General features: G+C 43.0%; 1 protein-coding gene across 2 annotated transcripts in view; it reads left to right on the top strand.

The window, feature by feature from the left end:
• LOC143275828 (endophilin-B1-like) overlaps nucleotides 1-21,977 on the top strand; it is a 47,891-nt gene that overhangs the window by 13,285 nt on the left and 12,629 nt on the right. The window contains exons 6-8 of one of the 2 annotated variants that reach the window (XM_076580110.1): nucleotides 13,268-13,357; nucleotides 14,863-14,963; nucleotides 19,026-19,043. In XM_076580110.1, the coding sequence (XP_076436225.1) occupies nucleotides 13,268-13,357; nucleotides 14,863-14,963; nucleotides 19,026-19,043 (209 nt within the window). The remainder of the gene's footprint in view (nucleotides 1-13,267; nucleotides 13,358-14,862; nucleotides 14,964-19,025; nucleotides 19,044-21,977) is intronic. The other variant, XM_076580111.1, reaches the window with a different exon arrangement.

The raw sequence follows: 21,977 nt of genomic DNA, 5'->3' as shown, positions 1-21,977 counted from the left end.
CTGCACGCTTCATGGTAGAAATCGATCTTTTTTATCCAAAGCACATGCACAAAACACCGTGAAAAGGCGTGGCAATGTTGGTACTATGTTCGCTGACGTCAGAATATAACGGTGCGCAGTTTTTCTGATTGGCTCTTCAGTATAAGTCAACCAATAGCAAAACACGACACAAGTGTTTACGCACCGCTCAACCGGTGGCCAGGCATTATGCCACCCCTCCCCACCACCGGTAAAGCGGTGGTCAGGGCTGAAAGGGTTTAAAAAAAAAAAAAAATTGTCTTCTCCAGAAGGGGTGTGAAGAAAAAAGTGTGCAATTTTGTCACAGTTGTAGGAACCATGTGCACTGAAGACTTGGTGGAGAAGATTGTGTGTTTTTTTCATTTGTTTGTTGTCATGGTTGTGGTGTTTTGTTTTGTTTTATTTTCTTTGTTGTGTCTTTGAGTTTGATGATCTTGATGGTATGGAACAGCATGGTTGAAATGTGTGTAAGCTGTATTTTTGTTGTTGTTTTTGTAGTTGTCATTGTGTTGTTTTTGTTTTGTTTGTTTTTTGTCAGGAGATTAAAAGTAAGAAAAAAAAATCTTAGTTGACTCTGTTTAGTATGAGACATGCATTGTTTTCTAAGGATCAAACACCATTCTTTCCTGGAGTGTAACATTCTGCATTCATTTAATTAGTTTCTCAAAACTTTTATCTTTGAGTTTGTCTTTTATAACTGATTGTTTTGTTTTATTGTTGTTTTCTTTTTTTTTTTCTTTTTTAATGTCTTTCGTTCCTGGTTTGATTTTTCTCTGGGGTGTTCTACTTCTAGATGTCTGTTGTAAGGATTGTTTTGTTTTTCCATTGATTGTGTTAGATATTTGTTTTAAGGATTGCTTGTTTTTCTGTGGATTGTTTTGTCTTCAGGTTTGATTAAGATATCTTTTCAGGATTTTTTTTAAGTGATTGTTTTAGGTGTCTGTCTTCAGGATTGTTTTGGTTTTCTGTGGATTGTTTCAGATGCCCATTTTTAGGATTGCTATGTTTTCTGTGCATTTTTTTTAGACATCTGTTTTCAGGATTGTTTTGTTTTTCTCTGGATTGTTTTAGACGTCTGTTTTCAGGATTGTTTTGTTTTTATCTGGATTGTTTTAGACATCTGTTTACAGGATTGTTTTGTTTTTCTCTGGATTGTTTTAAATGTCTGTTTTCAGGATTGTTTTGTTTTTCTCTGGATTGTTTTAAATATCTGTTTTCAGGATTGTTTTGTTTTTCTCTGGATTGTTTTAAATGTCTGTTTTCAGGATTGTTTTGTTTTTCTCTGGATTGTTTTAAACGTCTGTTTACAGGATTGTTTTGTTTTTCTCTGGATTGTTTTAGACATCTGTTTACAGGATTGTTTTGTTTTTCTCTGGATTGTTTTAGACGTCTGTTTACAGGATTGTTTTGTTTTTCTCTGGATTGTTGTGGATGTCTGTTTACAGGATTGTTTTGCTTTTCTCTGGATTGTTGTGGATGTCTGTTTACAGGATTGTTTTGTTTTTCTCTGGATTGTTTTAGACATCAGTTTTCAGGATTGTCTTTTTTCTCTGGATTGTTTTAGATATCTGTTTTAGTGTTTAAAGCATTGTGTTTTTTTCTCTGGATTATTTTAGATATCTGTTTTAGTGTTTAAAGCATTGTGTTTTTTTCTCTGGATTATTTTAGATATCTGTTTTAGTGTTTAAAGCATTGTGTTTTTTTCTCTGGATTGTTTTAGATATCTGTTTTAGTGTTTAAAGCATTGCCTTTTTTTCTCTGGATTGTTTTAGATATCTGTTTTAGTGTTTAAAGCATTGTGTTTTTTTCTCTGGATTGTTTTAGATATCTGTTTTAGTGTTTGCAGGATTGTCTTTTTTCTCTGGATTGTTTTAGATGTCTATTTTCAAGATTGTTTTCCCAGGATTGTTTTAAGTATCTGTCTTCAGGATCGTTTGTTTTTCTCTGGAGTGTTTTAGATGTCTGTTTACAGGATTTTTTTTTTTACAAATTATTTTGGGTGTCTTTCATTAGGGCTGTTTTGTTTTTCTCTGGATTGTTTTAGATACGTGTCCGTTTTCAGGCTTGTCATGTTTTTCCTTTGGATTGTTTTAGATGACTCTCTTTAGGATTATTTGGGTTTATATCTGGATTGGCTTAGATATCTTTCAGGATGTTTTTTTTTCTTTCTCTGGATTTGTGTGTGTTGTGTGTGTGTGTGTGTGTGTGTGTGTGTGTGTTTCAAGATATGTTTTTCTGGACTGTCTGTTCTTGGTGTCTTACTGATATATATATATATATATATATATATATATATATATATGTATAAAGAGAAAGGTTTTTTTTCTGTCACACCGTCTGAAACATGTCAGTGGCATTACTCGCAAACTGCTCATCCCAGATCCCCCCATGCTGCCCCACACACCCATGCTCAGATCCCCAAGCAGTCCACAGGGAACCATCACTCTGTAAGTCGCCATGAGGCCACGCATGGGAGGAGACCCTGCCCTGTGTCACTGGTCTTCAGCAAGGCTTGTCGTTCAGCAGACGCTGGACGGCCCTGGCTTCCAGGCATTCAACACACAACTGATAGACCTGGACTCTCCACCCTCCGACTGTTCACAAAGTTGAGGGAGAAGAGAAAAGACTATGAAGGACACCAGTGACTCTTTACAGAGTTGAGGGAGAAGAGAGAAGACTATGAAGGACACCAGTGACTCTTTACAGAGTTGAGGGAGAAGAGAGAAGACTATGAAGGACACCAGGGACTCTTCACAGAGTTGAGGGAGAAGAGAGAAGACTATGAAGGACACCAGGGACTCTTTATAGAGTTGAGGGAGAAGAGAGAAGACTATGAAGGACACCAGTGACTCTTTACAGAGTTGAGGGAGAAGAGGGAAGTCTATGAAGGACATCAAGGACTCTTCACAGAGTTGAGGGAGAAGAGGGAAGACTATGAAGGACACCAGGGACTCTTCACAGAGTTGAGGGAGAAGAAGAAGACTATGAAGGACACCAGGGACTCTTTACAGAGTTGAGGGAGAAGAGGGAAGTCTATGAAGGACATCAAGGACTCTTCACAGAGTTGAGGGAGAAGAGGGAAGACTATGAAGGACACCAGGGACTCTTCACAGAGTTGAGGGAGAAGAAAGAAGACTATGAAGGACACCAGTGACTCTTTACAGAGTTGAGGGAGAAGAAAGAAGACTATGAAGGACACCAGTGACTCTTTACGGAGTTGAGGGAGAAGAGAGAAGACTATGAAGGACACCAGGGACTCTTTACAGAGTTGAGGGAGAAGAAAGAAGACTATGAAGGACACCAGGGACTCTTTACAGAGTTGAGAGAGAAGAGAGAAGACTATGAAGGACACCAGGGACTCTTTACAGAGTTGAGGGAGAAGAGAGAAGACTATGAAGGACACCAGGGACTCTTTACAGAGTTGAGGAAGAAGACTATTAAGGACACCAGGGACTCTTTACAGAGTTGAGGGAGAAGAAGAAGACTATGAAGGACACCAGGGACTCTTTACAGAGTTGAGGGAGAAGACTATTAAGGACACCAGGGACTCTTTACAGAGTTGAGGGAGAAGAAGAAGACTATGAAGGACACCAGGGACTCTTTACAGAGTTGAGGGAGAAGACTATGAAGGACACCAGGGACTCTTTACAGAGTTGAGGGAGAAGAAGAAGACTATGAAGGACACCATTGACTCTTCACAGAGTTGAGGAGGAAGAAGACTATGAAGGACACCAGGGACTCTTCACAGAGTTGAGGAAGAAGAAGAAGAAGGAAATGTATATATGCAGGATACCCCATTCATTAAATTCTCTGTTGATGACGGAAGTTGCTATGTCATGGAGCAAGACTGAGTGAGGGAGTGTGTGCATGGGGGGAGTCTCCTGGCTCCCTTTTAGGGACAGTGTCCTCCAGTCTGTCGACGCTGAAAACTTTGGTGTGAACTCACCACAAGCACGGATTCTCAAAAACTGAGGTCACCACGAGAACAGGGCGTGAAAGGCCACAGAATTTGGTACGTTTTTATGTGTTTGATGTTGAGGATGATAATGTTGCTGCAGTGGAGGTGGTCTGTTTAGGTTTGTGACAAAGTGGCTCGGCTGTGCGCCCTGTGTCTTTCTATCATGCCTGTGTCAGCCAGGCCTGAGAGATACATACACCTGCAGTGTTGGTCAGGAATGTGAGCAACACTCTCAAAGAGACGTGGGAGGCTCCGTGAAGTGGACGGCCATTGTCCTTGCGGTCATGGTCTTCCCCGTTTTAGTCCCTAGCTCATTAGACTCTGGGTAGGACCCACTCACAGGCCAAGAAACCCCACTTCTGAAGGGGGGGATCGAACCTGCTTTGCCCCAGTCATCAGTCCCCGCCCTCCCCTTGCAGCTCTAAGCTTACTCCGCTATTTAAAAGAGCCGGCCATGGGCTGAAGAAAATAACTAACAGTGATTTTTTTTGTCAGGGGGTGGAATTGCTTTACCATGACAGTGGGTCACTGTTTCATGCTAGTGTTTTTTTCTCTCTGGGTTGGTTTGGGTTCGAACCCTCGTCCTCCCAGCCATCAGTGTATGGACAGCTAGCCACTTTACCATGGCGATGGGTCACTGTTTGTCTGTCTGTCTGTCTCTTGCTGGTGGTTTGTCTCTCTGGGTTTGTTTGGGTTCGAAGCCTCGTCCTCCCGGCTGTCAGACCATGACGGCAGACCGCTTTACTATGGCAGCAGGTCACTGTTTGTTTGTCTGTCCTGTCTGTGGCTGGTGGTATTTCTTCGGGTTGGTTTGACACGTCTTTCTGTCTCTTGTCTCTCTCGTGCTGCGGATGCCGACTTTTGCTAGGCGGATTTGTCTCCCTTGTCCAGTCCCTACACTCTGGGGCTGACTCCAGAGGTGCGGTGTTCTGTGTGTGTGTGTGTGTGTGTGTGTGTGCGTGCGTGTGTGTGAAAGAGAGAGAGAGAGAGAAAACCTGTTGATGTTGGATGTAGGCAGTGTTTGTAGATATAGTTTTGATGTTGTGGTGACTGTGTGTGTGTGTTTGTGTGTATTGAGTGTGTGTGTGTGTTGAGTGTGTGTGTCATATAAGCTTTTGTTATCACTGCCAGCCATCCTCTTTGTAGTGGACAGTTATAGTGCTTTCAGTAGAAACATAGTGTGTGTGTTGTGTGTGTTGGGGTGCAGGTGGGAAGGGGGCTGGGTGCAAGGATCATATCATCAGCTATAGACACACCTTTGAGAATGAAGTCAAGGCCAAGGTTTATTAAAAAAAACAAAAAAAAAACAAACCCAGTGGAGTACATGAATTGATATAAAAAAAAGAAATGATAAGAACTAAAAGGCAAATGAAACATGACCATCAGAACAGCAGAAGAGGCTACTGTTATCCCGACTATCTGGGCTAAAATTTGATAAAAGTGGAAAGTGTCTTGCCCAAGTTGCATCCCCACTCTCTCGGCCAAGAGGTTTTTTTTTAGGACAGTCAGCATTGGTTTCGTCTCCAAAGGCCAACTAGCCCCTGAGGATGCAGTGCTAAGAGCAATGCAGTCTTGAAAGTAGCATTAGTCAGCTAATTGTAAACCAGTCTGCCTCCCCCCCCCCCCCACACCACCCCTCATTCTAACCCCACCCACCCCATACATTTCTGGGTTGGTTATTTCCCCTTTTGGGTTATAGCCCCTGACGACGGGCGCAATAGCCGAGTGGTTAAAGCATTAGACCCTCAATCTGAGGGTCCCGGGTTCGAATCACGGTGACGGCGCCTGGTGGGTAAAGGGTGGAGATTTTTACGATCTCCCAGGTCAAACATATGTGCAGACCTGCCAGTGCCTGAACCCCCTTCGTGTGTATACGCAAGCAGAAGATCAAATACGCACGTTAAAGATCCTGTAATCCATGTCAGCGTTCGGTGGGTTATGGAAACAAGAACATACCCAGCATGCACACACCCCGAATGCGGAGTATGGCTGCCTACATGGCGGGTTAAAAACGGTCATACACGTAAAAGCCCACTCGTGTAGTACATACAAGTGAACGTGGGAGTTGCAGCCCACGAACGCAGAAGAAGAAGAAGAAGAAAGAATAGCCCCTGACGTGGGGTGTGGAACGAATGTCAACGGCTTTGGTAGTGTTTGATTGATGTCACTTGTGTGATGCCATCGAGTGGAGTTGCTGATCACTGAACGAATGGCCCAGCTTGGTGTGATGGCTTTTCACCATTTCACTGCTAGATCATTGTGTCGGGTTCATACAGTCATAGAAGTCTGGAAGAGTCTTGGAGAAATGAGAAGAACCATTGCCAGGGATGGAAAAATCTTGGCAATAAATTGTTTTGAGTTTCACTTTCAGGGTCTGGAAAAGTCTTAGAATTTTCAGAAAGCCTTGACCAGTACCATTCAGTAAGAGCTTCATCAAATGCATTGAAAGAAAGAACACTCAGAAAAGTCATTAGGAGCAAAGAAATAAAAAGTGATGAAATTTACCACCAGTTCCAGGATAGTAACCCATCCCTTTGTCACCTGTGGAGCTGATGAAGTTGGCTTCGTATTTGGTGTTCAACCCTGGAAAAGGTGTGGAGAAAAATGTAGAGTTTTGTTTATGGTCACATCCGTGGGGTTACCCTGTTACATGTGGTCAGTGGCCCTGATTGTGTCACTGGCAGATGGTTACACCTGTAAGGTTACCCTGTTAATGTGGTCAGTGGCCCTGATTGTGTCACTGCCAGATGGTTACACCTGTAGGGTTACCCTGTTACATGTGGTCAGTGGCCCTGATTGTGTCACTGCCAGATGGTTACATCTGTAGGGTTACCCTGTTACATGTGGTCAGTGGCCCTGATTGTGTCACTGCCAGATGGTTACATCTGTAGGATTACCCTGTTACATGTGGTCAGCGGCCCTGATTGTGCCACTGCCAGATGGTTACATCTGTAGGGTTACCCTGTTACATGTGGTCAGTGGCCCTGATTGTGTCACTGCCAGATGGTTACATCTGTAGGGTTACCCTGTTACATGTGGTCAGTGGCCCTGATTGTGTCACTGCCAGATGGTTACATCTGTAGGGTTACCCTGTTACATGTGGTCAGTGGCCCTGATTGTGTCACTGCCAGATGGTTACATCTGTAGGGTTACCCTGTTACATGTGGTCAGTGGCCCGAATTGTGTCACTGCCAGATGGTTACATCTGTGGGGTTACCCTGTTACATGTGGTCAGTGGCCCTGATTGTGTCACTGCCAGATGGTTACATCTGTAGGGTTACCCTGTTACATGTGGTCAGTGGCCCTGATTGTGTCACTGCCAGATGGTTACACCTGTAGGGTTACCCTGTTACATGTGGTCAGTGGCCCTGATTGAGTCACTGCCAGATGGTTACATCTGTGGGGTTACCCTGTTACATGTGGTCAGTGGCCCTGATTGTATCACTGCCAGATGCCCGCCTGTAGGTCGCACAATGGTCTTTCTGATTGCACTGCATTTTGATGTGTAGTATTGTATCTTCTTTATTTTTTTCTTTTCCACAATAGATATCTGTGTAAAGATCAGGCTGTTCTTCCTGGGGAAAGTATGTCATCACAGTTCAGCTCAACCCTTTTTTTTTTTTTTTTTTTTTTTTTGCTGCCTGCAAATGGATTCTTGTTGGGTTTTTTTTACTATAAAAGTGGGTTTTCTATCTCTCCTTTTCTCTGTGTGTGTGCTCTTTTCCTCTACACATGAGTGCATGCACATTCACTTGCATGCACACACTCGCATGGATGCACACAGTAATCAGTCATACGCATATGTTGCACATGGAAGCATGCACACGCATGCATACACACACACATATGTATGCACACACACACACACACACACACACACACACTACCAGTCCTGTATTATTATTATTCGAGTGGTTACAATTGAATGTTATATGATAATGTACAGATTGATTCTGGTATGCAGCATTTGAAGAATAGTGGTTCATGGTGTGTGTGTGTGTGTGTGTGTGTGTGTGTGAGAGAGAGAGAGAGAGAGTGTGGAAATGGGGGCAGGGAGGCCACACTCATGAAACATTGGGTGATCTGTCTTGCTGACGGATCACATGGGCATTGTAATTCTGTCTGTCCTCTCGCTGATAGATTACCCAGGTATCGTTCTGTCTCCATGCTGCATTAGGTAATTGGTATGTGGATGGCACTCAGTCTGTCTCCATCCATTTAATGGTTATTATTATTAATATTATTGATATGTCGAGGTCATGCAGTGTCTAGTAGTGAATGGATAGACTGTCATGCTGATTGAAAATAATTTAGCATTATTTGGTCCGAGTTGGTCAGTGCTAATGTTCTTTTGTTTTATTAGAGTTAACAAAAACAACAACAAAAATTAATATTCTGCCTGTTTCTCATTGTTGTCGGGGTTTCTGACATCACATAAACATGCGTCCCAGACACCATGAAAACAGAAAGGACACACTGCATGACCATCGAGTGGGTCTCTGGGGTGTGCTTTGAAACTTTCCTGAACAAACACATAAAAAGCAGTCTGACGCTATTATTGTCTGCCACAAACGAGAATTGCTTCCCTTGTTTCGCTTCTTGGGGTGGGGGGGGGGGGGGGGGTGTCCAGAAACCTAGATAACCGGTTATGGCTGGAAGATAAGCCTGCCTCTGTTCACATGTGTGTGTGTGTGTGTGTGTGTGCATTGGTGTGTGTGTGTATGTTTGTGTGTGTAGTGATTCAGGTTTTATAAGAATGTGCAGCATTAGAATTGCTCTCAAAGGTAGCCTGGGACCCGTAAGCACATAAATATACATTATATATGCATTAATACCATCAGTTCAGTCATTCTCTTTCTGTGTGTATCTCTCTCTCTCTCTCTCTCTCTCTCTTTCTCTCTCTCTCATCCATTTATCCATACTTCTCATTGTCTCTATCACTCAGTCCATCCATCTACTTTTTGTCTCTCGATGATCAAACAATTTCAGTATTTTTTTTAGGAATCTGTGTTCTATTTTTGATGAATGCAGATGTGCAGTGTTTATACATGTACAAATATGGCTTTAGATTTTCATTGGTATTTGTGTACTTGTGGCCTTATTGATGTGAAAAAAAGCTTTTGATCAGTTTCATGGAAAAATACTTCAGTTGGTATCATTTTTTATCACCTGTATGAATAGGGTGAAGCTGGTTCATTTCTAGAGACAGTGTATGTTGTAGTATCACAGTTAGAATGAGGGGGAGGGGTGTAGCACTTTCTTTTTTATTTTTATGTGTGTATTTTGGGGGGGCGGGAGGAGGGAGGAGGGGGGTGCTTTATTTTTGTTTTTGTTTGTTTTTTTACAAGGGGGGGGGGGGGGCCTGCTTCTTTAGATACATTGTAAAAAACCAAAAGCACAGACATTTTGGAAACATTGCTGTGTCCTACCCATGGAATTCTGAGGTTGCTGTTTATAGAGTTTGTTTGGATTCCATTACTTTGGGCACCACCCCTTTACCTAATGGACACTTTTCTTATTTTATTAACTGACTGTTTTTGTATCTTCCCATTTATTCATATACTGACATTGCCAAAGTGTTTGAAACACTGTGAAGCCTGTGATGAAATATGTCTTCATTGTAAAGGACGTTAAAAAAAAAAAAAAAAAAAAATCTGCTTCTCCCCCCCACCCCCCTCCCCCTCCCTTTTGAATACTTCTTCCCCTTGTGTGTTCTCTTTAATTGTGGCCTGTGACCGATATTCATTTGAACATTTTCCGTTTCGATATCTTACTCTCTCACGCTCCCCTCACTTTCTTCTCCTTCATTCTCTCCCTCTCTCCCTCTCATTTTTTCTGTTTTTTGTTTTTTTGTTCAGTGTTGCCGTGATGTCTGTGGAGGACAGCAGTGTTGTCGTGTTGTTTCACGCTGCTCAGTGTCGGAGCATGCTGCTGTAGAGGTCATGTGTGTGGCTAGTAGTGCAGTGCACAAGCCTTGTTCCCTTTCCTTCCCCCACTCCCCGAGTAGTTTGTTGTGGAGATTTATTGGTATACACACACATGTACGTGCGTATGTATGCATGCAAGCACGCACGCATACATGCACACATATACTCTGTGTGCATGTCGTCACGTGCACGTTTCTGTATAGAGGCTTCCAAGCATCTCTGTCTTTCTACCTGCATGTGTGTGTACATGTTACATATTCATATCATATCATTCACAGACACACACGCGCGCACACACACACACACACACACACACACACACACACACATTTAAGTTTGCATACATGCTGATGTGTACTTGCATACATACTATGTACATGCTTAATTATTGTGTACATGCTTACATAGAATATGTGCATACATACCATGTAAATGCATATAAACTGTGCACACACTTACATACAGTGTTAATGCCTACATACAGTCTATGTACTAAATACTCTGTACATGCAAACAAATTTCTGCGCATAATGGATGTATATTAAAAGACCACAAAGAATTGGAAAAAAAAAAAAAAAAAATGACTGTAGCTTTCTATCCCATAACCGATAACAGTCAATGTCTCATGATGGACTAATCCCTCTGATTCTGTGTGTTTTTCTGTTTTCTCGACATGTCTGTAACATGCTGCATAACTCAGGACGATGCCCTGGCTAAAGTGAGTTGTCTGCACTTGGCCTTGTTTGTGTGGGGTTTTTTTTGGTTTTTTTTTTTTTCTTCTGTTGCACTTGTCTTGGTGTCTGTGATTCATGTAGACACTTCTTTTTTTTCTCTCTGGTGCTGTAGTTTTGATGTGGTACTGATGCAGTGTTGTTGTGGTGGGAGAGTTTGAGGGCACTGTCTCTTTTGGGAGAATTTGACGTTGTTGTCTCTTTGGAGAGTTTGACAGTGCTGTCTCTTTTTGGAGAATTTGACATTGTTGTCTCTTTGGAGAGTTTGAGGGCACTGTCTCTTTTGGGAGAATTTGACGTTGTTGTCTCTTGGAGAGTTTGACAGTGCTGTCTCTTTTTGGAGAATTTGACATTGTTGTCTCTTTGGAGAGTTTGAGGGCGCTGTCTCTTTTTGGAGAATTTGACATTGTTGTCTCTTTGGAGAGTTTGACGTAGCTGTCTCTTTTTGAAGAATTTGACATTGTTGTCTCTTGGAGAGTTTGACATTGTTGTGTCTTGGAGAGTTTGACGGCGCTGTCTCTTTTTGAAGAATTTGACATTGTTGTCTCCTTGGAGAGTTTGACGGCGCTGTCTCTCTTTGGAGAATTTGACATTGTTGTCTCTTTGGAGAGTTTGACGGCGCTGTCTCTCTTTGGAGAATTTGACATTGTTGTCTCTTTGGAGAGTTTGACATTGTTGTCTCTTGGAGAGTTTGAGGGCACTGTCTCTTTTGGGAGAATTTGACATTGTTGTCTCTTGGAGAGTTTGATGGCGCTGTCTCTTTTTGGAGAATTTGACATTGTTGTCTCTTTGGAGAGTTTGACATTGTTGTGTCTTGGAGAGTTTGACGGCGCTGTCTCTTTTTGGAGAATTTGACATTGTTGTCTCTTTGGAGAGTTTGACACAGCTGTCTCTTTTTGGAGAATTTGACATTGTTGTCTCTTGGAGAGTTTGACATAGTTGTCTCTTTTTGGAGAATTTGACATTGTTGTCTCTTTGAGAGTTTGACATAGTTGTCTCTTTTTGGAGAATTTGACGTTGTTGTCTCTTGGAGAGTTTGACGGTGCTGTCTCTTTTTGGAAAATTTGACATTGTTGTCTCTTTGGAGAGTTTGACGGCGCTGTCTCTTTGGTCTCTTTGGATGGATGAATCCTGCATGCTACGTCAACTTCTCTCTCTCTCTCTCAGTGGGCCAGAGACACCAAGGATGCCCACAGAAGCACTTAAAGAACTGCATGAAGGAACCACCACTGTGGCATACGTCCAAAGCGGCTTGAAGCTCGGGGCCAGTGACAGAATTGGCTGGTGTGCGGTCACAAGATCAGTCAGAAACTTTGTGGAATACTTCCGAAGCAGGCTGACCATCACCAGAGAGCGGAGGAAGGCTACAGGCTGTGTCCACCACTGCTGTCAAGTGTGCGGCTCACGCCATTCCGGAGCCATACCAGACCCACCAGAACTGACGAGACTTGTGCAGCCAGCCTTCATCGTTCTCGACATGCCACCTTAACCACTTCTTTTTTTTCTTTTTCTTTTTTTCATTTTGGTGTTGTAGTTTTGATGTTGTGTTAGTGCACAGTTGTTGTTGTGGTAGATAAGTTTGATATCCCTGTGCTCATGATATGTGTCATTCCACATGGTATTATGCCTGATTCTTAATAAGAATGGTTGATCACACGCGTCATTTCTCATATGCCTGTATTGCAAAACGCACAATATTTTTTTGTTCAGATAGGTCCCAGAATTTAGAATACTGAAATAGGTGGTTACCCTCCCTGTGAAGTTTGTTGATGTCAGTGGTTTCAGTGTGTTCTTTCAGTGTCAGCTCTGCTTCCCTGACTTATTTTCTGTGTGCAGTACAATTGTGATATTGATGATAAATGTACTTTTCTTTTTAGCATCGGTATCATTTATCAAAGTTTGGGCCTCAGCTCCAAATAACAGGGTTCTCATGAACATGATAATACACCAGTGAATCATATAAGCAAAGAAAGCATGAATATAGATCATGAAAAATGAATTACATTATTTTTTTTACCAGGTACACATAATTATATAAACCTTTCAAACCTTTAAAAGTGCTTTACAATAACACATCAGTCAGACACAAAGAACACACACACACACACACACACACACACACACACACACAGAGAGAGAGAGTTTGACAAGTCTTACAGAAGCAGTGGCTTGGCTGATTTTTTTTTTTTTTTTTTTTTAATTTTTAAGTGTCAGCCATTGTCAAGGGAGATAATCGTTCCCTGTTGTGAGACAGCTGTGTCTCATTCACGTTGCTGACTTTGTACATTTTCAACAAAACGACTTTTGTAACCATGGTTGTTGAAATTCTTGTTTCTGATGCTGATCAGAGAAGGTGGTCTGTTCTATATTATATCTGTATCTCTGGTAGTGCCAGAAAATCTGGACAGAGGATACTGTTACCTTGAAACCTACATCTTTAGATTTATGAAAAAAAAAAAAAAAAAAATCTAAAAAAAGAAGAAAAAAAGCAGTAATGTTTGTGGATTTTTATTGTTTTTTCGAACATCATTTTAGTCCTGTTGTGGCGGCTGTTATTTAGCTGAGTGATAATGACAGGAAAACAATAGGAACCAAATTGAAAGACTTTTTTTTTTTTTTTTTTTCTTTTTCAGGCCGAGGCGGACCTGAGAACGGCCCAGGCAGAGTTTGACCGACAGTCGGAGATCACCAAGATCCTGCTTGAAGGGATCAACAGCACGCACGTGAGTTGTTTTTCATCAGAAAAAAAAAGTGTGTATATATGAAAGTCAGTCACGTCCGACTATGACCAGCAGAACAGCAGGATGGGCGCAAAATCCGAGTGGTTAAAGCGTTAAGACTTTCAATCTGAGGGTCCCGGTTCAAATCTTGTAATGGCACCTGGTGGATGAAGGATGGAGGTTTTTCTGATCTTCCAGGTCAGCATATGTGCAGACTTGCTTGTGCTGTCGTCTTTCGTTGTGTTGAATTTGGGAACACAGACGACTTGTCACCAGCGGGAGAGCCGGGGAGACTTGGAATGGGATGGACCTGCATATAAGGTGAAAAATGTACCTGGATGATGTTCCAGAAATGATGTAGAAAGCAGAGAACGTGTGGAGGGCTGGCCTAGTTGGTAACGTGTCCGCTTAGGAAGCGAAAGAATCTGAGCGCAAAGGTTCAGATCCCACACTTGCCAGTATTTTCTCCCCATCCACTACACCTTGAGTGGTGGTCTGGATGCTAGTCATTTGGATAAGATGATAAACCGAAGTTCCGTGTGCAAGAAGTGCTCAGCACACGTAAAAGAATCCATGGCGATGAAAATGTTCCTGACAAAATTCTGGAGAAGAAAGACTGTTCTGATAGGAAAGCTACACTTTCAGACAGAAAAAAAAATTGTGGTGCTGCACTGTAGTGATGCGCTGTCCCTGGGGAGAGCTGCCCGAATTTCACACAGAGAAGCTTGTTGTGACAAAGAGTAATGCAGTGCAGTACACTACAGTGTCAACGTTCGATGGGTTATAAAAGCAAAAACATGTATACCACGCATGCACACCCCTGAAAGCGAAGTATGGCTGCCTACATGGCTGGGTAAATAAACAAAATGGTCGTACATGTAAAATGTACATGTCTGTCTGAGTGTGTGTGTGTGTGTGTGTGTGTGTGCAAGAAATTTTAATGAATGGCACAGGAAACGAATGATGAGCGCCCAATGGCAGCTGTCAGTCGGCTGTACCCAGGTAGGCAGCCTGTTGTGCAAATGACCGAGTTTGTAAAGCGCTTAGAACTTGGTCTCCAACCAAGGATAGGCGCTATATAAGTATCGATATCATGGCTTATCGTATCAGCACAGTTCAATACAATATAATACTGTTTTACCTTAACTCACTCAGTACGGCCAGTCCTCTCTTCTCCTCTACACAGACCCCTCGGATGTCCAGTGGGTGTCTGAATGACCCAACCTTTAGCTTCCATCGTCAGAATTGTGGTATTCTTTGTCAACATTCACCTCTTCAGTATAAGAGCCTTCCGCTTGCAATAATTTGATGGTGGTAATTGGGGTGAAAGGCTGTTAACGTCGTCTCTTTCGCCGTTCGTATGGAGAGAGTTAAGGGCAGCAGCCAATAGGTTGTTAAACTTATCACTCAGTACAGTATAATAATACAATACAATACAACACAACACAATACAATACTGTGCAATACAATACAAGCATAGTCAGCATTGCGTCTGTGTGTGCATGCAGGCCCATCACCTGCGGTGTCTGAACGACTTCATCGAGGCCCAGATCAAGTTCTACGCCCAGTGCCAGCAGTACATGACGGACCTGCAGAAGCAGCTGGGAAGGTAGGTCATCACTACTGGCTGTAGCAATGTAGCAAGGGGGTTTGAGAGCTGCTGGCTGGCATCATTCATAACCCAGTGCCCCCCTGTTCCCCCACCCCCACAACACTCCACCCCCCACACCCCCCCCCCCCCCCCCCCCCCCCCCCACAGGGTCCTTCTGAGTCCAGCACAGAAAGGGAAGTTACTCCCCATTGAACTGACTCAGATGAACAAAAAAAATAACAAAAAAAACAACAAAAATCATATGAAATAAGGCTTTTAAACTATTTAGTTGAAAAAGTTCGTGACATGCTAAAAAAGATGTAGTCTTATGTACAAGTGGAAATATTTTAGTTGTGAAGAATGCTTAAAACAAAACAAAAACAAACCAAAAAAAAAGTGTTCTTGAAAATGTCAAAGTTGTGTGTGCACAGAAGATTATGAAAACTGAGTGACCTTTGGGTGTGTGTGGATGTGCATGTTTTCTTCCTCTAAATACTCAGTTCAGAATTCAGATTCCAGATGATAACAGTTAGCCAAGATTGTAGCCAGGTCTAAACAACAGTTATCAGCCATTTTCGTCCACACAAAAAAATCACTGACTTTTAAAACTTCATAGCTCAGAAACTGCTCAACCAATGCACAAGCTTCACAGCATCCAAATAGCAGCAACGGCAGGAAGTTAAGCATTGCACCGTTGCTCATGATGCATTGTGGGAAGAGCTCAAAGTGAAAGTGAATGGCATTGTGTTTAGGGGTTGTGCTCAATAGGGCACTTCCGGCAGGCCACATTGGGCCATTTAGAGGGCATTGGGTTATGGTCAAGTCATGCCAGGGGTGGGTCGCGATTTTGGTGAAGGTTGCTTTGTTTGAGGGTAGGGAATCCTGGTGCCAGTCCTCTCAGCTTCTGGGGTCGTCTTTCTTTCTTTGGAGTTCTTGTTCTTGGGATGGCACTGCTTTTGTTCTGTTCAGCCAAAAAAAAAAAAAAAAAAAAAAAAGGGGGGGGGGGGTCACACCACTGAAAAGCGTTCACCAAAAAAAGTAGTGACTGCACTTTTAGGGTCATGCCACTCTGGTCTCGTTTCACGGGAGTCGAGGTGTTCAGGGGTTTAGCTTCTGTTTCTGCACACACACACACACACGCCCCCCCACACTCCCACCCACCACCCCCCACCCCCCTCTCCCCTTCCCTGGCTTTTCTCAGCCCTTCCACCCCCCCCCCCTCCACCGCACATTTTAAACCCTCCAGCACCCCACTCCCCTTTTCTTGTTTGTTTGCTGATTTGTTTATTTGTAGCTTTTCTCATTCCGGTTCTTTGTTTCTGTTCTGTCGTGATCATCGAAATCAAGGTGTACTGTAGTTATGTGAGGTTGTTTTTTTGTTTGTTTCTTTGTTGTTGTTTTTTTGGGGGTTTTGTTTGGCCCTCAAGACCTGAGTGTGTTAGGCAGCGCTGCTGGTCAGGCATCTGCTCAGCAGATGTGGTGTAGGGTGTATGGATTCATCCAAATGCAGTGACGCCCCCTTGAATAACTGAACTGAACTGACCTGAACCGTCGCTTTATCTCCAAAGTTTTCCAATTTATATATATATATATATATGTGTGTGTGTATGTGTGTGTATGTGTGTGTGACACCCTCAGGGTTTTATTAACACATAAACATGCATGTAAAGGACATATTGCATAGTGGTGTAGAGCATCCCTTGAATGAAAGGACATATAGCATAGTGGTGTAGAGCGTCCTTGGGATGAAAGGACATATAGCATAGTGGTGTAGAGCGTCCCTTGGGATGAAAGGACATATAGCATAGTGGTGTAGAGCGTCCCTGGGATGAAAGGACATATAGCATAGTGGTGTAGAGCATCCCTTGGATGAAAGGACATATTGCATAGTGGTGTAGAGCATCCCTTGGATGAAAGAACATATAGCATAGTGGTGTAGAGTCCCTGGGATGAAAGGACATATAGCATAGTGGTGTAGAGCGTCCCTGGGATGAAAGGACATACAGCATAGTGGTGTAGAGCGTCCCTTGGGATGAAAGGACATATAGCATAGTGGTGTAGAGCGTCCCCTTGGATGAAAGGACATACAGCATAGTGGTGTAGAGCGTCCTTTGGATGAAAGGTAATACAGCATAGTGGTGTAGAGTGTCCCTGGGATGAAAGGACATATAGCATAGTGGTGTAGAGCGTCCCTGGGATGAAAGGACATATAGTATAGTGGTGTAGAGCGTCCCTGGGATGAAAGGACATATTGCATAGTGGTGTAGAGTGTCCTTGGGATGAAAGGACATATAGCATAGTGGTGTAGAGCAGTCCCTTGGATGAAAGGACATATTGCATAGTGGTGTAGAGCATCCCTTGGAATGAAAGGACATACAGTATAGTGGTGTAGAGCGTCCCTGGGATGAAAGGACATATAGCATAGTGGTGTAGAGCGTCCCTGGGATGAAAGGACATATAGCATAGTGGTGTAGAGCATCCCTGGGATGAAAGGACATATTGCATAGTGGTGTAGAGCATCCCTTGGATGAAAGGACATATAGCATAGTGGTGTAGAGTGTCCCTGGGATGAAAGGACATACAGCATAGTGGTGTAGAGCGTCCCTGGGATGAAAGGACATATAGCATAGTGGTGTAGAGCATCCCTGTGAGTCCATAGTGGTGTAGAGCGTCCCCTGGGAGTCCATAGTGGTGTAGAGTGTCCCTTGGATGAAAGGACATACAGCATTGTGGTGTAGAGCGTCCCCTGGGATGTTCTCTCAAAATTTGTGGAATGAACACCAAAAAAACCCAAAAAACAAAAGAAGAGGGAGAATCCTGACGTCAGCTTAAGACTGACTGCTTCAAAGGAGAGTTGTTTCCCTTGGCAACTCCCTTAATTAAATATATTTGATATGGATGCTTAGAACAACAAGGTGTGCCAGCCAGTGTGTGTGGTGTAGCAGTGCAGATTTGGTTGGAATGGTTCAGCATTAGATCAGGGTGAGACCCTTTAAAGGTGGTGCGGGGGAGCCTCTTGAGTTGTGGTAAAAGAGTGCACGGGACTGAAAAGGGTTTTGAACCTGGAGTCCTTACCCTGACCGATGCCTCCTTTGTTGCTGAGCCACTTCCTCTTTGCTCTAGAGGTTGGGTTTTTTTTCTGTTTTCTTCTTCCTTTTTTTTTGGGGGGGGGGGGATGGGGGTGTGTGTTTAGTTTTCTACCCCCATTTATTGTGGTCATGTTCCCCCCCACCCCATCACCCCCCCCCACACACACACACACACCCCAATCCTCACACACACACACACACACACACACTATTCTCAACCAACTCCCTGCTCCCCCCCCCCCCCCCCCCCCCCCCCCCCCCTCCTTTGCTTTTGATGATTCTTTTCTTGTCATCATCGATCTGTGTTTGTGTTCTGTACCAGCATTTGTGTTCTCTCTTTGTCAGCACTTGACAGGATAGTGTCTGCAGACACACACACACACACACACACTCTCTCTCTCTCTCTCTCTCTCTCTCTCTCTCTCTCTCTCTCTCTCTCTCGTCTAATATCACATACAGTGAAAAGATGTTAAACTAAAGAACGAACGAACGAACACACACACACACACACATGCATGCATGCACACACGCACGCACACATACACAAAAAAAAGAGAGAGACCCTTCAGCCTTGGTTTCGGTAAACGTCCTGGGCCTTTGACAGTTAGTGGTGATGTGTGTTTGTTTCATTTGTGCAGTTTGGTGTTTTGGTGTGTTGTTGGGTGTTTTTTTGCGGGGGTGGGGGGGGGGGGGGGTGATGGATGGATGTAGAGCAAGATGAGCTTTTTGGACATGTGAAATTAGCATGAAACGGTTGTGTGAGGGGTGGCAGGGGGAGGTGGGGGGAGCAGTTCAGATAAGTGGATGGAACGAAAAATCAATCAGTTGATTTCATCAAGCTTAATCAAGTGAATTAGTTGTATTCCCCCCCCCCCACCCCCCCCCCCCGCGACCACTTCCCTCCAGCTCCCTCCCTCCTCCCCCGCCCCCTTCCCCAGTCACACTGGTACGGAGAATTGTAACAGTGTTTTTGCTTCATCTTTTTTTCCAGCCCTCTGTCAACCTCAGAGTAAGGTTGTGGATGTTGTCTTGTCTTTTTGTCTTCTCTCTCTCTCTTTTTTTAATTTTTTTTATTTTGCAGTTAAAAAGTTCTGTGTTGATATAGTCTGCATGTGTTCTACTAGATTAAGATCTGCACAAAATGTGTGCAGTTGGACAGTTCTGTGTTGATATGGTCCTGCATGTGTTCCTACTTGATTTCCTACGATCTGTTCCAAATATTGTATATCTGTGTTTTCTATACTTTTCTGTGAGAGAGAGATACTTAGATTCCTAGTTCTGTCGGTTATGTCTGGATTGTAGACAGCGTCTCTACACTGTAGAAAGTATGTAGACTGTAGGAAGTGTCTAGATTGCAGAAAGTATGTAGACTGTTGGAAGTGTCTAGATTGTAGAAAATATGTAGACTGTTGGAAGTGTCTAGATTGTAGAAAATATGTAGACTGTTGGAAGTGTCTAGATTGTAGAATGTGATCTCTTACTTGTGGGAAGAAGTGCACATCATTTCTTTAGTATGACACAGCACTGTGCATTGGAGTGTGTACAGTAAGTGTTCATGGTATTTTTGGGGTTGGTTTTCTTATTCTTCTGGGGGGTATGGTGGGGTATAATAACAAATACAAAGAGACATATTCATCTTAAAGAATGTACAAACATATGGCTATGTACAAAAAATATGTACCTAAACATTCTCACATGTTTGTATCATATGCATATGTACATACATGAGTGCTGCAAAAACCAACATATACAAGCCTATGAACATTATATATATCTATATATATCTGTATCTATATATTTAAACCTTCCCGCATACTTACATACTTAAAACAGACAGGTTCAGAACAGACAGATAGACAATGATTGCTCCTTAGTGGTTTTGAACTCATTCAGAATTATCAGTTATAATATGAATAAATTGATGAATAGATAAAAACTTTACCCTTTTTATCCCTTACCAGAATATGCTTGGGAGGGTTGTAGTAAAATTTCATCATTATTACTTTGCAACTGAATACAGTAACTGATGTAATATAATAATTGATAGAATAACCGAAACCCTCTTGCAGTGTTCACTTACCTTTTTTTTTTGCTGTTTTCATCATTCAAGAATCTGATATACTGATGTGTAGGAACCATTTCCTTTTAGAGTTCAAGGTAATGCGTTGGCAGATTGTTCGCTTTTTTTTCAAAACTGATGTCTTTCCTCTTAATTCTTTCAGAAACATTTGTACCTTGGGTTTTCTTTTTGTTTTCAGTAGGCTTCCCTTTTGTCTAGGCAGTGTTGTGTGTAACGATAGATTTGTGAACTGTTAGATTTCTTCCATTAGAACGGACCTTTGCTTTGGTGTCTGTGTTGTCAAGGATCTGTTTGAGATCTCCCCATGATCAGTGCTGTCTGTGTGTGCAGTAGTTGTCTGTGTTGTCACCACCATGCAGGGTTAGAAATTCACAGATAACTTTATCCATTCAAACCTGGGGAGTTCACAGCCTCAGCAGGCTTCCATGCCATATTGATGTGGAATTGATGCAGGAAATGTCCTGTTTTTCCTCCAGGAGTTACAGCCTCAGCAGGCTTCCATGCCGTATTGATGTGGAATTGATGCAGGAAATGTCCTGTTTTTCCTCCAGGAGTTACAGCCTCAACAGGCTTCCATGCCATATTGATGTGGAATTGATGCAGGAAATGTCCTGTTTTTCCTCCAGGAGTTACAGCCTCAACAGGCTTCCATGCCACATTGATGTGGAATTGATGCAGGAAATGTCCTGTTTTTCCTCCAGGAGTTACAGCCTCAGCAGGCTTCCATGCCATATTGATGTGGAATTGATGCAGGAAATGTCCTGTTTTTCCTCCAGGAGTTACAGCCTTAGCAGGCTTCCATGCCATATTGATGTGGAATTGATGCAGGAAATGTCCTGTTTTTCCTCCAGGAGTTACAGCCTCAACAGGCTTCCATGCCATATTGATGTGGAATTGATGCAGGAAATGTCCTGTTTTTCCTCCAGGAGTTACAGCCTCAGCAGGCTTCCATGCCATATTGATGTGGAATTGATGCAGGAAATGTCCTGTTTTTCCTCCAGGAGTTACAGCCTCAGCAGGCTTCCATGCCATATTGATGTGGAATTGATGCAGGAAATGTCCTGTTTTTCCTCCAGGAGTTACAGGCTTCCATGCCATATTGATGTGGAATTGATGCAGGAAATGTCCTGTTTTTCCTCCAGGAGTTACAGCCTTAGCAGGCTTCCATGCCACATTGATGTGGAATTGATGCAGGAAATGTCCTGTTTTTCCTCCAGGAGTTACAGCCTTAGCAGGCTTCCATGCCATATTGATGTGGAATTGATGCAGGAAATGTCCTGTTTTTCCTCCAGGAGTTACAGGCTTCCATGCCATATTGATGTGGAATTGATGCAGGAAATGTCCTGTTTTTCCTCCAGGAGTTACAGCCTCAGCAGGCTTCCATGCCATATTGATGTGGAATTGATGCAGGAAATGTCCTGTTTTTCCTCCAGGAGTTCACAGCCTCAACAGGCTTCCATGCCATATTGATGTGGAATTGATGCAGGAAATGTCCTGTTTTTCCTCCAGGAGTTACAGCCTCAACAGGCTTCCATGCCATATTGATGTGGAATTGATGCAGGAAATGTCCTGTTTTTCCTCCAGGAGTTACAGCCTCAACAGGCTTCCATGCCATATTGATGTGGAATTGATGCAGGAAATGTCCTGTTTTTCCTCCAGATTACATGTAGACATATCCACAAATACTGCAGTAGTTATTTCCCTTTCCTCACGGTTCATGCATGTGTCGGAATGTGAAAACAGTTTAACTCTTTCTCCGCCAAGTTTCTGTGTGAAAAATACTCCCCATCGCCAGATATTTTAGAAACGATGCTCTCAATCACAGGCTTCGGTTCATGTCAAAACAACGCAGTTGACACGCTC

Source organism: Babylonia areolata, chromosome 31, assembly GCF_041734735.1.
Source record: "Babylonia areolata isolate BAREFJ2019XMU chromosome 31, ASM4173473v1, whole genome shotgun sequence".
NCBI classification, from domain to species: domain Eukaryota; kingdom Metazoa; phylum Mollusca; class Gastropoda; order Neogastropoda; family Buccinidae; genus Babylonia; species Babylonia areolata.
The sequence above is the reverse complement of the archived record's forward strand: the minus strand, read 5'-3'. Positions and strand labels throughout refer to the sequence as shown.